This window comes from Syngnathus acus, chromosome 6, assembly GCF_901709675.1.
Source record: "Syngnathus acus chromosome 6, fSynAcu1.2, whole genome shotgun sequence".
NCBI lineage: Eukaryota > Metazoa > Chordata > Actinopteri > Syngnathiformes > Syngnathidae > Syngnathus > Syngnathus acus.
In genome coordinates this window covers 7,218,099-7,233,759 of record NC_051092.1, presented here as the reverse complement: position 1 = coordinate 7,233,759, position 15,661 = coordinate 7,218,099, and the positions used below count along the sequence as shown (strand labels likewise).

The following is a 15,661-nucleotide window of genomic DNA, read 5'->3' as shown; positions in this document are numbered from 1 at the left end:
TGCTGCACCCCATACGAGGCCTTCTTTCTTACTGGTAAGACAGGGACAAAGTATTTTGACCCGTCACTTCGCACCACCAAGCCTGATAGATATCATTTTAAGTTTTGTATTAATTGAGATGAGTTTAAATCCTAAATTTGCAATGATTGTTACTGCTGGCATGGTTGCAAGCTCATGATTTGACCTCAAAAGCATTTGAGGTAAAGTGGTGCTTCACTTCAACATCTAAATAAATAGTCTGTTTGTTCAGAAATATATATAAATGACTTAGTTTAAACATACTATAACAAATAATATAAAACAAATAACATATGACAAATAATACATCACAATGCTGAATTAAGTACAGTAAGTGAACTCAATAAAAGAGGTTGTTGAATACAAGTTTGCTATGAGGGAACAATAAATATATAACATTAACAGTAAATAAGTAATTCTCTGAAACTATTTGCATGCTCGGAGTTTCAACGTTAGCTTTCTGTTTTATTTTTTTTAATTATCTTGGTCTCTGTCAATCCTGTTCTCAAATCCTATCTGCGCCCCTGAACAATGATTTTGCCACAGCTCTAAAGTAATCTCAGTCAATAAAAAAAATAAAAAAGTGTAAGTTATCTTCCGATACGCTAGATGGCGCAGTCAGATTTAGACGGTGCATCAAGTTTCCGGAAGCAAAAGCTGTCAGCCATAGACACGATGCATACTAGGTGGTTGTCCAATTGACAGACAAAAAGTAAACCTCGTGAAAATCGGTTGAGAGATAAGCACGTTTTGAATGACTTTAACGTACATTCATTAGGTTTGACGAGAATTTGACCCCACTTTCGTGGCCGCCACGAAGGCACGTTGCTGAGCCGGATAGTGCCAGCTGATGAGCCACGGCATTGTGTTTTACTGAACATGTGGGAAGTTTGTATGCAGGGCAATTTAACCGTCTAATTGCTTATCACTGAATAAAATCACCAGCAACAATGGGTAAAAAAAGCAAAAACGAAAAGAAGGGGAAGGGAGCAGAGAAGACCGCTGCCAAAATGGAGAAAAAGGTTTCCAAGAGATCCAAACGTGAAGAGGTGACAGTTGTTTTACATATGACCATTATAAGACAGCACTTGTCAAGTTTCTTTTTTTCTTAATTCGTAATTCTGTAGACGTTTGTAATGCTTAAAATCAAATTAAATGCGTTAGAGATTAAAATAGCTGCCTTTTTCTTGAATAATAATTTATTTGTTAACTTTTATAAACCACATCTGTTTCACGGGAGATAGGTTTGAAAACAAAATTATTGTCGCTGGATCACTACATTTTGTTCATTTGTAGCATGCAAAGCAACATAATTGTCCTATTAAAATTCACCATTTGTTTCTAATATTCGTGAACATCTGTAATTGGGTTCTTTGCGTGTCAAAAAAGATTTTAATGCCATTAATCGAGATAACTTTCTTGGTGCTTTTTCATTGGACCACCATGGGTCACGTGACATGTAGTACCCAGCAATATACTCAATATGTATTTGTTTTTATAATAATAACTTGTTGTCGCCACGTGACGTTTGTCACTCTCACTTAAGGTTGTCGTGCTGGGAATGAGGTCGTCCCCGTTTGATCATTTTGGGGTTATCGCTTCTCGACCTTTTTGCTAAGATCAAGTGTAGTATCTGTTCTTATCAGTTTAATATCTGATACGTCCCCTATCTGGGGACCATATATTAAATTGATTTTTGGGACAGGGAGATGGAATAGGGGCTTGCTCCGTCCACTCCACGCATCGATCTGGTATTGTAGTACCTCCAGAAATGGTGCACCCCCTATCCTGGTTAAATTTAATGTGCACCTAAACCTAATGGGTTTTGAGGCTTTCCAACCAAGCTGTTTGCAAACACTCAAGGCATCATGGGCATTCAAACCCCCCCTGCTGCACATCCCAGCATGCATTGTGGCATCCAAAACTGAATTACCTGCAGGAAATCAGTTGCCTGTTTAAAATTGAGTCATTTGATTTTAGTTTTAAAATTGGCTGTGTCTTTCTTTGACAATCATATGCAGGTAGTGCATGCAGCTTGTTTTGGTGACCGAGCCACTGTTCTTGCTAAATCCAAAGACCTGAAGTTTTTGACAGGCCACTCCAGCGCTAACACCCCCCCACCCCGTTGCCTCCCAAAAAATGGTGTCCTCTTTTTCAGAAACCCCAATCTGGTCACTCTTGTAGAGAATCAATTCCAACATGAGTGTTTACCCCTTGACAAATTCACTGCTGTGCAGCATTATTACTGAAAAGCAATTTTAACCTGCCGTTTTATTCAAGGAAGATTTGGAGGCTCTGATTGCTGAATTTCAGAGCATAGATGCCAAGAAGACTCAAGTTGTAGAGACTGCATGTTCTCCTCCATCAGCAAGGTGAGATTTCGGCGTCAATGTCACATAATCACTCAAAACCGAAAAGTTCCCAAACACTGCAATCCATACTTTCAAAAATGTACCTATTTTTGTTATTAGTTTGAAAGCCTCATTTTTATTAATACTGTAACTTGTGAGGTCATTCTTAACATTTCTTAACAATTTCCAGATTAAGTGCAACACTTACTGCTCACCCAGACAAAGATGAGCTCATCCTTTTTGGTGGTGAATTCTTTAATGGGAAGAAGGTAATATAAAACCTTTTTCTGAGCCTATAAATATGTTTAGCTGTCAATTCCTTAGAATCAGTAGATATCATGTTTCATTTGCTTTTTCTCTCAAACCTAATCTGAATTCTTGTTTTCTTTTTCTGTATTTAAAGACATACCTGTACAATGATCTGTTTTTCTACAACATTAAAAAGAACAGTTGGGTTAAGTCTGAGATCCCCAACCCTCCTCCCCCACGATGCTCTCACCAGGTACATCATGACAATGTTATTTTTTTAAATCGACCTTTTAACTTAGGCGTGCATGTGTTGTCCTGCAAAACCGCCATTTTTGCCTTTTTCCTAAAGTGCAATACCTAATATATGTAACATATAACATATTCCTTTCTCCCTTTGTGTACCATCGCCTTCCTTAGACAGTGGCGGTCTCTCAAGGTGGGGGCCAGCTGTGGGTGTTTGGAGGAGAGTTTGCTTCGCCAAACGGGGAACAATTCTACCACTACAAGGACCTTTGGGTTTTGCACCTTGCTACATGTACCTGGGAGAATATCAAGTACGCCAGGCTCAGTTAAAGTCTATTGCTTGTTGATTTTGATTTGCAGTAAACCTTATTGGACATTTTATTGCTTGTACAAAGAGCCACCTGATATTACAAACACATAACTGAGGTTGATTGAAGCACTATTTGGTGCTTAGCCTCTTTTTAAGCAAATTCGATGTGTTTGTCTAGAGCACCTGGTGGTCCATCGGGTCGCAGTGGCCACCGGATGGCTCTTAGCAAAAGACAGCTGTTGGTGTTTGGAGGTTTCCATGAGAGCACCAGGTAGGCAACATGTTCACCTATCACCCAGCCAATTCAAACTTAAAGATCGCAGGTCACATTTGTAAATTTCTATTTATGATAAAATAGTTCCTCCGACACATTCTTCATCTGCGCGTTTTCCATCTTACAGAGATTTTATCTACTACAATGACATCCATTCGTTCTCCCTGGATACTTTCTCTTGGTCACGCCTCTCCGTGTCAGGCGTTGCCCCCTTGCCACGCTCCGCCTGTCAGATGACCTCTACACCTGATGGCTCTGGTGTCATCATATATGGAGGTTACTCGAAACTGGTAAGCATGTGTGATTATGATTTCAATGTTTTGTGGGCCACAATTGGAGTTATGAGAGCGCTTCACATGTGCTGACACTCACTCGGCTATTTATATTACACTACTGTGCTATTTGTTGATTTTTTTTGGGGGGGGGAAAGGTGCTCAAATAAAGTAAGGAATTTTAAATGGTTAAATTGGTGGGGACAGAACAAATTACACTTCCAGGTTAAGGTCCCACTTTAACTTTCAATGCAATGTCCTCATGACTTAATAGATGCTATGTTCACATAGAAACTGAAAAAGGACATTGAGAAGGGAACGATCCACTCTGACATGTTTCTACTCAAGCAAGAAGGTAAAGATGGCCAAGGTACGACCACCGTAAGCACAATGTAATGTAAAGTAGCAATTTTTTGGGATTCTGAAACACATTATTGCTCTTGCACCTTGTCTGTGTTTTCCAGAGAAATGGACTTGGTCCAGATTGAGCCCCTCTGGAAACAAGCCGCCTCCCCGATCTGGCTTCTCCATGGCGGTGGGCCCGTTAGGGCGCGCTGTGTTATTTGGTGGGGTTTGTGATGAAGAAGATGAGGAAACACTGGAAGGTGACTTCTATAATGACCTCTACTTGTACGACACAGTGAAGAACCGCTGGTATCCCGCTCAACTCAGGGTGAGTGACTATCAACTGCAGAAAAAGCAATCGCTTTATCATCCACAATGCAGTGATGGTATGCAAATGATAAAGTGCGGTATCGCTGGGGTCCACCAACACAACTGACGTCTCTTGATGTGTCCTTTTAGGGTAACAAGTCAGACAAGAAGAAACGTCGGCGAGGGAAGAAGGATGAAGCTGGGGGGGAAGTAGCAGATAAGGAGGAAGTAGAAGATGCTCCCACGGGGCCAACTGAAGTCATCAAGGAGATTGTTACAGAAGATGGCACAGTGATGACCATCAAGGAAGTATTACCTGGAGCTCAGGAGGCGGAGGAGGCCATCGATGATGAAGAGGAGGATGACGAAGAAGAGGATGGTATGATCGAATTCACACCCTCACAGAATTGCAATCTCGTGTCACCGAATCAGTGGATTTGTTTTCGTCTCTGCACACACACCATTTTCTTCAGAGGTTGTTGCCTTTGTCGAAGCAAGAACACTACCGAGTTCTCACCAGACATGAGGTCAGATCAGCTGGCCTTCTCAGTAGTCTTCCAGGATAGAAAAAAAAAAACATAAGCGCAAAAAAAAAAAGCATAAGCAAGAATCCTTTTGCTATCAAATGTAATCTGACACAAGATGACCAAGATCAAATTGCACATCTCTACTAATTTCAAGTCTGCTCTCAAGAAATGGGCGACTATTATACAACATAATTTTGTGGAAACAAAGTCACATAGTTCTCCAAATAAGAGGCAACGCGTGCTTACATCAGCTGATGGTCAGTCGCTGGATCACAGAAATTAGCATGGATGTTGATAAACATTCAATATGTGTTTTATGTGAAAAAGAGAATGGGGGTAAAAGAACACCTCCAAACAAAACAGTGTTGCCTCTTGCATTCTGATTTCAGAATCAGCCCTAGTGGAACCCTGCCCACGGTCCAGCGCCATGGCAACGGTGCGTCAGGGCAAGCTTTTTCTCTACGGCGGGATGTTTGAAGTGGGAAGCCGCCAGTTCACCTTGAACGACTTCTACTGTCTGGACCTCCACAAGATGGACCAGTGGGAGGTCTTGGTTGAGATGGATCCAAGTGAGTCAGCCAGTTCGACAAAACAGCTCGTCAAGACCGCCTCGGAAATTCCGCAATAAAAATCTGTGTTTGTGTGAGTTTTCACTGGATTTATGATTCACCCTTTTTAGAGACCCAAGAATGGCTGGAGGAGTCTGAATCTGACGATGACGACGAAGAAGAAGAAGAAGAAGAAGAAGAAGAAGAGGTGGCTGGAGGAGCAGAGGGAGGAGAAGAAGAAGAGGAGTCTGATAAGGAAGGCAAGGGATTGTTCTCCATCTATTTTGGCCTACCTGTTGGTTTGTAATCTCACCAATTAGTCAACATTATTAACAAAAAAAGAAAATCCTCACCAAGTGGACTTTTGTTAATTTCCCATGGGTTTAACTTATAATGTTGATATTTTATGGTAACAGATCAAAATATATTTTTTTAATATTAATTTTGCGCCAACACCATGTTAAATTAAAATACACCCTGACAATGAAGGGGTAAAAGGGTTTGGGGTTAAAAATTGGACTGACCCAGGAAGTTGGGGGCAATTTGACCCAATCGACCTAAAAAGCGGAGAGTTCATCTAACCCGCTGCTCCCACAAGATATCAAGATCAAATCTCGAAAGCTCATGATGACATCACTGCCGTTGGCTTCAATGCAGCGTTGAATCAAGTAAGAACATGATGAAACTCTCATTGTCCAGATGAACATGAGCACCCAACAGCAAAGGATGGGGAGACGTTGACGGATTACCAGGCCCGGACAGAGCAGTACTGGATCGGACTCGCACGCACCAACATGGGTGCGGATGCCAAGGACAAAAAAGTCGCCAAGGTAGCCTTAGCTATGGCTAAAGTCTTCTATGAAGACCATGCGCAGGATGTTTGAATGACTTGACTTCAACCACGCTTTGTAAAATACATTATTTACATGTTATGCTTTATGCAAGCTAAGTCATTGAACTTGTAATGCAAATTGTCTTAGCAACATTTTGGGTCAAGTGAAGACTTTTAATTGCTCATAGGAGTAATTGTGACCTTGTCTAGGGTATCAGAGCTGATATAAACCCCATCCACAGAAAACATGTACATGTATTACCAATCCTTCATTGATAAAGCTCTGAGTGTTACTTTCATGTAACATCGGTGGTCTATTAACAGTTTATGTACATCTCCATCAAAAATGAGTCACATTTCAGAATCTAATATGTCCAGGGTGTTGATACGCCTGACCCAAATGATTGAGCTCTAACCTGCAATATTCATCACGGCCAGCAGGGGAAGACTAGACACCTGCAGAAATATATACATTGACAGAAGCAGGGCCACCATGAGGCTTTGACAGAACTGCTTCTGGCTTTGTATATTCAGTGATATAATCTGGTGAATATCAAATATGTCATATTAGTGAATTGGTGTCTAAAATGTGTGCAGTGCAAAAAAATGGTTTAATCATCTTAATAGGTAAAGCAAAACATGTTAAAAAGTAAGAATATGTGTATTTCTTTGTATGTATCAAATTTGTACAGGCCAGCATCTGCTAATGTGAGACCCCGACTAAAGTAAAAGAAACAGCAAAGGTAAACAAAATATTCAGTATATGTATACATTTGGGTTCCAAATAGTGGCTTTACATTACTCCTGAGGCAATTTTACAAGAAGTTATTTTTTATGATGATACTTTGGCATGTGATTATAGGAACCCACACTCTCATGTGAATTAGGAAAAATGATCCTTTGGTTTTCAAATGTATTTTTACACTTGAATGAAAAAGAAAATCTCACCTGACAAGGATGGCCAAGTCCACATTTCTTTACATTGTTCACACATTTCAGTATCACAATTCGGTTGTTTTTTGACACTTGAGCTCAGAGAAAAGCGGGCAGCGAAAAGATGGCAGATGGAGGAAAAGAGGAATTAAGAATGCGGTGCAGAGAAGGTGGTGAGGACAAAGTGCGCACCGTGTCAGATAAGACATCAATCACGGGTTGAGCACCAGTCTTTCCACTCTGACCTATTTTATTCTCCATCAGAATGAGGGATGAGAAGAGGCTGATGAATAATAGAGAAGGAGAAGAGATGGATGAGAACGAGGCTGTCTTCCGTAGCCCCTGTTCTTTCCTCTCTTGCGTTCCCCCTTTTCAATTTTAACTCTGGGACCAAAAAAAGCTTTTATAAATAGCCAAAGAGAATTTTTTTTCAGGATGCACTGCTGACGTAGGCGGACGTAGTATTCGTCAGAGATGTACAGGCATGTACGTACGTGTGTGTGCTATTTGCTTATTTACACACCCAAATCAGGACGTCTTTTTTTCTTGCATAACACCAACGATAGTGACGTATAGTTGCCTATAGGTTGATGTTATGAATTGATTATTTTGGTCGGTTTATGTTCATGCTGCTGAATACGCTGACTTTGACACTTCAAAATACATTATAGTCAAACATTCAAATTTCTGAAATCATTTTATATTCCCCAAATTAAAATCTCAAAAGAAAACTTATGAGAATTCAACTCAGTTTACGTTAAAAGGTTTCTTTTTTGGTTATTTTTCTTTGCATCATACAAGATCTGTCTGACTTGTCTTCAAGGTTGTTTCACCCCCCACCCCACCCAAAAAAAAACCCAAAGAAAAACAAATATTCAGTGAACATTATCAGCGTGGTCCCTGGCTCCAATTGAATTAACATGGGTGATGTCGTGTTTTTTTAAATATTTTTTATTTTATCTATGCAGTCACATGCATTGCTCCTCCAGATCCCTTGTGCTCCCCTCCCCCCAATCTCTCTTTCCACCATCTTGCATGTTTAGAGGCCTCAACCTTAATCCCTAAACTCACTGTGATTTTATTATCGTAATCTGGCCCGGAATGGGTTTATCACGCCAAGAGGTTGGTAGACAGAAGGGGCAAGGACAAGAGCAGAAGGACTGCTGAGAGGAAGAGTTGCACTTGGGTACATAATCTCTTCCGAAGGACATATTAGCATTGTTTGTACATGTGCATGCTTGAAACGTAATTAGTGACATGGCCATGAGCAAGTCACTTCAAGATTTCAACTTTCAACAAAGAGAATGCCAAAGTTGTCAGATATACTGTATAGCTGAACAATTCCAGTCATTAAATGTACCATCGCTTATTCGAGAAAGAGATGAAAAAAATAAAATAAAAAACAAGACTATTTGTTGCATGTTAACATTATGTTAATGGTAACATTTAGCCCAGAACAGGAAATTTAACACACATCAACAGAATTGAAGCCATTTGACAACAAATGCATTATTCTGCTCACAGAAAAGCACTCCTCCACCAAAAAAAAATGTTCTCCCCTTTTTTTGTGTTTATATTTTTGTCTCTGAAGAACGTTCACATGATGGCCCTCAATAGACCCAAGGCTAGGTTTGACTTCTTGCAACGGCGAGTAAGTGGCATTGCTGTCTGTCTATCAGATATACTGTTGGTTTCTTGAATCGGCTGTGTGGCTTGGGTTCCCAAATTTATTCCTCTCCATATCAAGTCTAACGAAACATCAGTCTGTCCAACCATCTGTCCGTCTGTCCATTCATCCATGCATACCAGGGCAGTAGTTAGCGAGATCACTTATAGAATAGAAACACCAACTGTTTGCTTGCTTGCTTTTTGGTTCTCCCTTTTTACATGGCGTATGCAAAAGTGCTTTGTGCAAGAATCATTGTCGGTATGAGGCACAATCTGCACGTTTGAGGTGTGGATATGTTGAAAAGCTACAAGTGAGTGAGAGCGTGTCACTTTAAAAGATGGAGCGTGTTTCTGAGCAGGAGGAGGAGGGGGAGAGCGGGGTTGGCTGCCTGCATTGGAACAGTCCTCTGTAATGAGCAGATTTTCTAGGAGAGAGAGGGAGAGCGAGCGAGCGAGAGAGAGAGAATAAGGAGAAATTGTGGGAGCAAGACAAGCAGGTTATGCGTCAGCCGCTTCTCCATGGGGAAACGTGGAGATGAGCGAGGGATGCTGAAGAGCACCGAAGAGAGCAAAACAAGATGATATAAATGGATATTATCTCATCAAACTGAAGGCAACCCACGCAGAGGATAAACCACTTATGGACGCAGTGGATTAAAGACCTGCAGACAGACTGAGACAGAAGCCGCAGGAGGAACACGGGTGGAGATATTCATCTATTCACTTATTTATTTTCATTGTGTGTGTGGGTGTGTGCATCTGAAAGAGGGGAGACCGCATTGCTGCTTGCTGGCAGAGAAAAAAACAGCAAAGCGCAATTAATTCATGTTTGCCCCTGATTTTTATCCCTGCCTTTTAAGTATGCGTGTGCTCCCTGACTCTACGTGTGTGTGAAGCCAAAAGTGAGCTACAGATGGACTTAGTTGTGTGATTTAACATTATGTACTAAGCTTGATCAGCAAGAGCAGAGTCAAAGAAGATAAACCTCAATGTCGGAGAAAGGAAAGTTTTTTTATTTTAATAAATCTGACAGCATGTCACATGCAGTTGGGGCCTTGATCCTGATTATGGAAGCCTAAGTGGATGTTTGATGAGCTACCATTGGGGAGACTTCTGTGCTCCACGCGCCACAGAAGAGGTGGAGAAGGAGGTGGAAGAGGAGGAGGCGGCGGCGGCGGCATAGTCACATAGGAGGCAGCTGAAAGCAGGAACGGAGGTGAATGCGTGCCATGGAGCGCGGAGGCCGGCCCATGGCGGACTGCTGGAGCTTTTGATTTTCAGCGTATAGTGGCAGAAATGGGACCACCATCCTCTTCCCTCACATCGGGCAGGAGCCGGCAAGTTGTGAGTTGGTGCTCCAAATAAGCAAGCAGGAGAATGGTGTGATATATCCACCAGGAGATCCCTGACGCCGCCGTGCAGGGTCAACTCATTTCTTCTTCCTCAGTTTGTAAAGCTTACGGCATCCGAGCACAGAGGCCTGTGTTGAACTGAGTGGGAGTTCTCTCCCTCCCTCCCACCCACCCGCTCCTCCCTCTTCTTCTACTCCTCCGACCTCCACCTCAAACCTAAACTCCATGGACTGATCCCTTTAGCACCAACCTGTCCTCCTTTCTTCTCCCTCTCTTTTCTTTTTCTTTTCTTTTTCTTTTTGTCGAGGCTTCAGGTGAATTGCCGAGACCTGTTTCATGCATGTCCACTGGAGGCAGATTCAACTTTGACGATGGGGGGTCATACTGCGGCGGGTGGGAAGAGGGCAAGGCGCATGGTCACGGGATATGCACGGGACCCAAAGGCCAAGGCGAGTACTGTGGGTCGTGGGCCCATGGCTTTGAGCTGCTGGGCGTCTACACGTGGCCCAGCGGGAACACTTACCAGGGCACGTGGGCGCAGGGCAAGAGACACGGTGTGGGCGTCGAGAACAAGGGCAGATGGGTCTACAAGGGGGAATGGACGCATGGTTTTAAGGGACGCTACGGCCTTCGGGAGAGCACCGGGATGAGCGGCAAGTACGAGGGAACGTGGAACAATGGCCTGCAAGACGGATACGGCACTGAAACGTACTCTGATGGAGGTAAGTTGGGAAAGACTTTTACATTGCATGCTTTTAGTTTGAAGGCGAGAACATTTAGAGAATTTAGTGAATGCCTGTCAAAGGATCAAATGGGTAAACTGTCTGGTATCTGATTAAGGTTTGACGGAGGCTGGTGACAGAAAGGTACAACGGAAGAGGTTATCTAGAGGTCTTATTGGGTCGTCCTATCTTGCAGACATTTTTCATTTTCTCTGTTTTTGACACAGGCCTGTACGCCATTAACTAAGCGCATAGCTACATAGCATACGGCCTTGTTTTAGACCCTGATAAGGCAACAGCTCTCAAAGTAAAAGTTGGAAAAAAAAAACACATTTGAAAACGGGTCTCAAAGTGGAGGTTTGAAATCTTCACACTAATAGGGACACACTAATTACAAACATTCCCAAATGTGGTAAACTAGACTTGCCCTGACACGATAACGTCTGTGCCATTTTTATTTACATCCGGTGTACGTGCGCCTGCCTGTCTACCAAAATAGGGCCCTAAAACACAGCTCAACTGGGTGTGATCATTTGACGTTATCAAATCCCTTTTGAGTAAATGCGCTCACGATCAATGATGTTTTTTGCAGGGACACATTGCGTATACAAAGACATAATGCAACCAAGGCAAAAGCGCTGACAGTAATATGCATGCAGACCAGTTATATAAGTCTACTATGAACAGCAGGCTGTTCCGGGACAATACTGCTCTAGACCACACACAAACACTTGCACGCATCCTCACTCCATTGTGAGCGCTGCGATGATATCGAGAGACGAGATTACTTTGAAAGGTTTCATCAGGACAGAGATGCCTTGACGTGTGGCCAGACAGATGGGCTGAAGGAGACAATGTAAAGGATAGCTGGATGGACAGCTGTACGTTTGCATGAATCAGTCATGGCATAACGATGCCTGTTTGGATGATCATCGTCGTCGGAAGTACTTTTTTATCAGGACAAGGGAGGTTGTGAATAATAGGTGTGGGCAAAATCATGCAAAGGGGGAGGATTTGCATCACTGTAATGCGTTTCAACTTTTTTTTAAAATCTATTGTCATAGATGGCACATGCGGAAATGTTGGCGTACGGTATTTAGATTTTTATGCATGGGCAAGTTTTATTGCCCCGATTTGGCTGACCGCTCAACCAAAACCGCATCAGACAAGTGTTCTTCATGGTTATGCACGTGTAAAAATTAGTCACCCTTAACAAGATTTCAAAAACATTCAGTCTTAACATTACTGTCGAATACCAAAGTATTAATCCGAAGATGGGTCACGTCACAGATGAGCATTACGCAACTCCTTTTTAAAAGCATTCACTAACCGTCATTCAAATATAAAAAGAAGTTAACCACTGCAAAACTTTGCATCTGAACTGTAACTCTGCCTACCTCGCATAATTTCCAGAATAAAGTCTTTAATACCAGTTTCACTTGCTGAAAAAAAAAGAAGCTAATATAATTTGTGAGTCTACTTCAAATTATATCATTGACACAGTTAAACTATGACAATGCATTCATGTGAGTTGATTATTTTTTCTATCAATATTGTTATTTTTTCTGGTTATTATTTACTATTAAATATGTGAAGTATTCATTCTCGGTCAGTTTACAAATGCATATTAACTGCTATTTTTTTCTGTTTACAATTGTGTCTGAATGTGAAATCAATTACTCACAATCTTTTGACATTTACTAAAGTATTACTCCTTATTTATTCTATACTTGTGCAGTGAAGTTTCCCATTGAGTGCACATAGATCCAGCAGTCTTTCTCTGTCATGTATCAACGGGCAGTTCCACTCCCCCCTCCCTCCCTCCCCTCCACTACATCTGATATGAAGCAGCTCTCCTCTTCTTTCTGTTTGGCTTTTTACTTCTCTCCTACGTTTGCTCTCCTCCCACCTTTCTCTTTCTTCCCGCATCCCACTGCATTTCCACAGAGCTACTCTATACAGTATAGTGGGTTTCCATAGCAACGCACACCGATGTGCAGCAGGTCAGCGTGTCACGAGAGACTCTGTACCTTTCTGCTATTGGCCACTCGAAGGCCTGTACCAGGCTCTGATTGGTTGGCTTGGCCTTCTGGGCTAATGGTGTTTACTGAGATGAGGAGCTAAACTGACTGATTACAATCCACATCCACACACACACACACACACACACACACACACACACACACACGTATATACGCACAATGAGGAAGAGAGCAATAGACAGATTATTTGTCACTGTGTTACGCAGCAGTAACAGCCAGAGATTACGGTAGTCAGTTGTATCTGACTGCTTAACACAACAACACAGACATAGCAAATAACCATTCAAGCAAAAAAACAAAAAAACAATAACACTTCTTGTACCATAAATGCAGAGGCGAGTTCCCTTAGAATTGGAGATGGACTGATAATGCTAGTTGTTAGCCTGCGATTGAAAGGCAAACATTCTAGTCTACCTTTGCCTCAAAGTAGTCTTTTGTTCACCACAAGCCTGAACAAGATAATCATAAATGTGGAGTGGCAAATGGATAAAAGGTTGGGCTTCCAGTTGTTCGGAACAACTTGTTCGACATCAATATAACTTGACCCATGGCGTTGCTTTAAGGGATTATTTTCTTGTTTTTTCATTGGTCTTCACAAGATCAAGTTAATTTAAAAATATACCCAAGATAATAATAATCATAATTAAAGGAATGAACTGATTCCTACAATGATTTAGACGGATTAATACATCCTTTTGTCATTTTTATGAATGACATACAATGACAGCCACCACATGCGTCGGTAAATCTCAAAATATGTCTTGATCAAATCCACCAAAATTGCCTCACACCCCCCGCGCCACAATTTAGACCTGCTTTTAGCTGGCTCGTCAGAATACCCAGCGAGGCGCAACGCTGTCTACCAAATTCCCCAAAATTAAACTTGAAAATGCAGTTTTTATGCCGTACATCCGTGCACCAGTCTACCACAATAGGGGCCCTTATCTTGATATAATAAGGCTATCAGTGATCTGTAAATCTGCATCTCAATTTATACGGCCGACAAGCGGCACCGCCTGCCTGTGAATTAATGCCCTTGCTGTGCATTGCAACTCAGTGTGGTCGTGTCATGTGTTACACCACTGCGAATATTTACATTTTGGAATTCAGTGACTCTCTTTCCCATATGCACTGTGACTGTTTGTCCCAGCAAGATTTGAAAAGGAGAGAATCAGTATGCAGTATTTAAGTCAGACTCTCTTGTTTTGTTTGCTATTTGAGAGGTCATCCCTTATGCCAAGCCTATTAAAATGCATTAATCCTCAAGGAACGTGCTGCGCCACCATGCTACTGAATAGTTTCCCTTTTAGAGTTTCTGACTCGTTAGAATAGTTTTTAATCTGAAGTGTTGATGTCAGCGTTGCTCACTCAACAAGCGCCGATATAATAAAGCATGCACACGTTTGCACACACGAGTGTTATTGTACGCAATTTAAGAGGCATCGTGCTGAGCAAGGAAGAGCTTTGGTGAACGGCTGCCTAAAATTTAGGACAGAAAACGTGACAAGAAGCCTGCTTGTTGGCAAAAAGGGAGAACGTTTATAAATAATGCATGGAGTTGACTGTTTGGAAGGAACATGCAGTCAACACATTTGTTAGACTTCAAGGATGCACACAAACACTTTTTGTGTGAACACAACAAAGAAATCTTGCTTTTACGAATAGATTAAACAAGCTTGTTAAAAAAAAATTCCTTGCATCTATGTCCTTGTATTTACAATGTTATATTACAATACATATATAATATAGTGAATCATTTTTACAGATGAAAAATCCCCAAATGGAATTTTGAAAAATTGAAAAGGAGAAAAAAGGGGCAAAGCAAAATCCTTTAGTGGCATCACTCGGTAATTTACAGAGGTTCAGTTTTGAACCGACTTGACAGTAGTTGCTCCTCCGCAAGCCCGTTTTGCCGACCTGCTGTTTGATGGTCTTGCTGGCTGCGTTGGCTGTTATGTCTGTCTGTCTACCTGTATGTTTTTATATTAGTTTGATGAGTTTCTCCTCTGTTTGAGCTCTCTCTCTCTCTCTCTCTCTCTCTCTCTCTCTCTCTCTCTCTCTCTCTCTCTCTCTCTCTCTCTCGTTCTCTCGCTCTCTCGCGCTCTCTCGCACCCACACACACACATGCCATATGAGAGTGCGATTCAGTGTCTCTTCCTAGTGCCAGATTAGCATGAAGCCCAAAAGGGTCTTCCTTCCCTGCTGATTCTGCACAAAAAACACATACCGGACTGTATCAGCATAATAATAATATGCACATGCCTCTCTTATGTAAGAGGGAGTTAGGATGTTTGAAATGCGGATTAGTGGAGCTGTCTGTCATACGAAAATTCCCAAAATCTTTTTTGGATATGTGCCCAGGATCAGTGCTGATTAAGTAATAATTGGACATACCATTGAGGGAGTTTGCCCAGAAAGCACTTTGTGTGGGCTCTTTTCTGGATTATCAGAAATGGGTGACAGATTAACACGCTTGACATATTGAACTGATCAATGACCATACGTGCAAACATTACTAATCCAACATTTATAATTCTACAACAACCAAAACGCTGCTCAACATTTATAAAATTGTCTTATACAACATCCATTGCCACTGTTTCACTATTATGTTTATTTTTGACATACCACGTTTTGTGATTCCAATATTTTAATCAGATTGTTAT

At 41.7% G+C, this 15,661-nt stretch overlaps 2 protein-coding genes and 1 non-coding gene across 4 annotated transcripts in view; all 3 read left to right on the top strand.

Annotated features, from left to right (window-relative positions):
• Positions 1 to 660: 660 nt before the first annotated feature.
• Positions 661 to 7,236, top strand: klhdc4 (kelch domain containing 4). Of its 2 annotated transcripts, none has more exons than XM_037254951.1 (13): positions 661 to 1,067; positions 2,299 to 2,390; positions 2,560 to 2,638; positions 2,773 to 2,871; positions 3,036 to 3,172; positions 3,350 to 3,442; positions 3,573 to 3,735; positions 4,009 to 4,072; positions 4,182 to 4,390; positions 4,522 to 4,750; positions 5,288 to 5,467; positions 5,578 to 5,706; positions 6,146 to 7,236. In XM_037254951.1, the coding sequence occupies exons 1-13, from the start codon at positions 969 to 971 to the stop codon at positions 6,328 to 6,330; spliced, it is 1,758 nt and encodes a 585-aa protein (XP_037110846.1). In that variant the 5' UTR covers positions 661 to 968; the 3' UTR covers positions 6,331 to 7,236. The 2 variants fall into 2 exon arrangements, with proteins under 2 accessions (XP_037110846.1, XP_037110844.1); XM_037254949.1 differs by having other exon boundaries at positions 4,009 to 4,087.
• LOC119125054 lies at positions 1,613 to 1,803 on the top strand. Its single transcript, XR_005098426.1, has one exon. It is a non-coding gene; the product is annotated as a U2 spliceosomal RNA (small nuclear RNA).
• Positions 7,237 to 9,037: 1,801 nt separating the features above from the next.
• Positions 9,038 to 15,661, top strand: part of jph3 (junctophilin 3) — a 29,884-nt gene continuing 23,260 nt past the window's right edge. The window contains exon 1 of the mRNA XM_037254412.1: positions 9,038 to 10,953. Coding sequence (XP_037110307.1) covers positions 10,572 to 10,953 — 382 coding nt within the window. The 5' untranslated portion in view covers positions 9,038 to 10,571. The remainder of the gene's footprint in view (positions 10,954 to 15,661) is intronic.

Coding starts and splice junctions, on each gene's coding strand:
- klhdc4 (XM_037254949.1), top strand. CDS start 969: ATGGGTAAAAAAAGCAAAAACGAAAAGAAGGGGAAGGGAGCAGAGAAG. Junction 3,173..3,349: donor TGTACCTGGGAGAATATCAA/GTACGCCAGGCT, acceptor GTGTTTGTCTAG/AGCACCTGGTGGTCCATCGG. Junction 4,391..4,521: donor GGTATCCCGCTCAACTCAGG/GTGAGTGACTAT, acceptor GTGTCCTTTTAG/GGTAACAAGTCAGACAAGAA.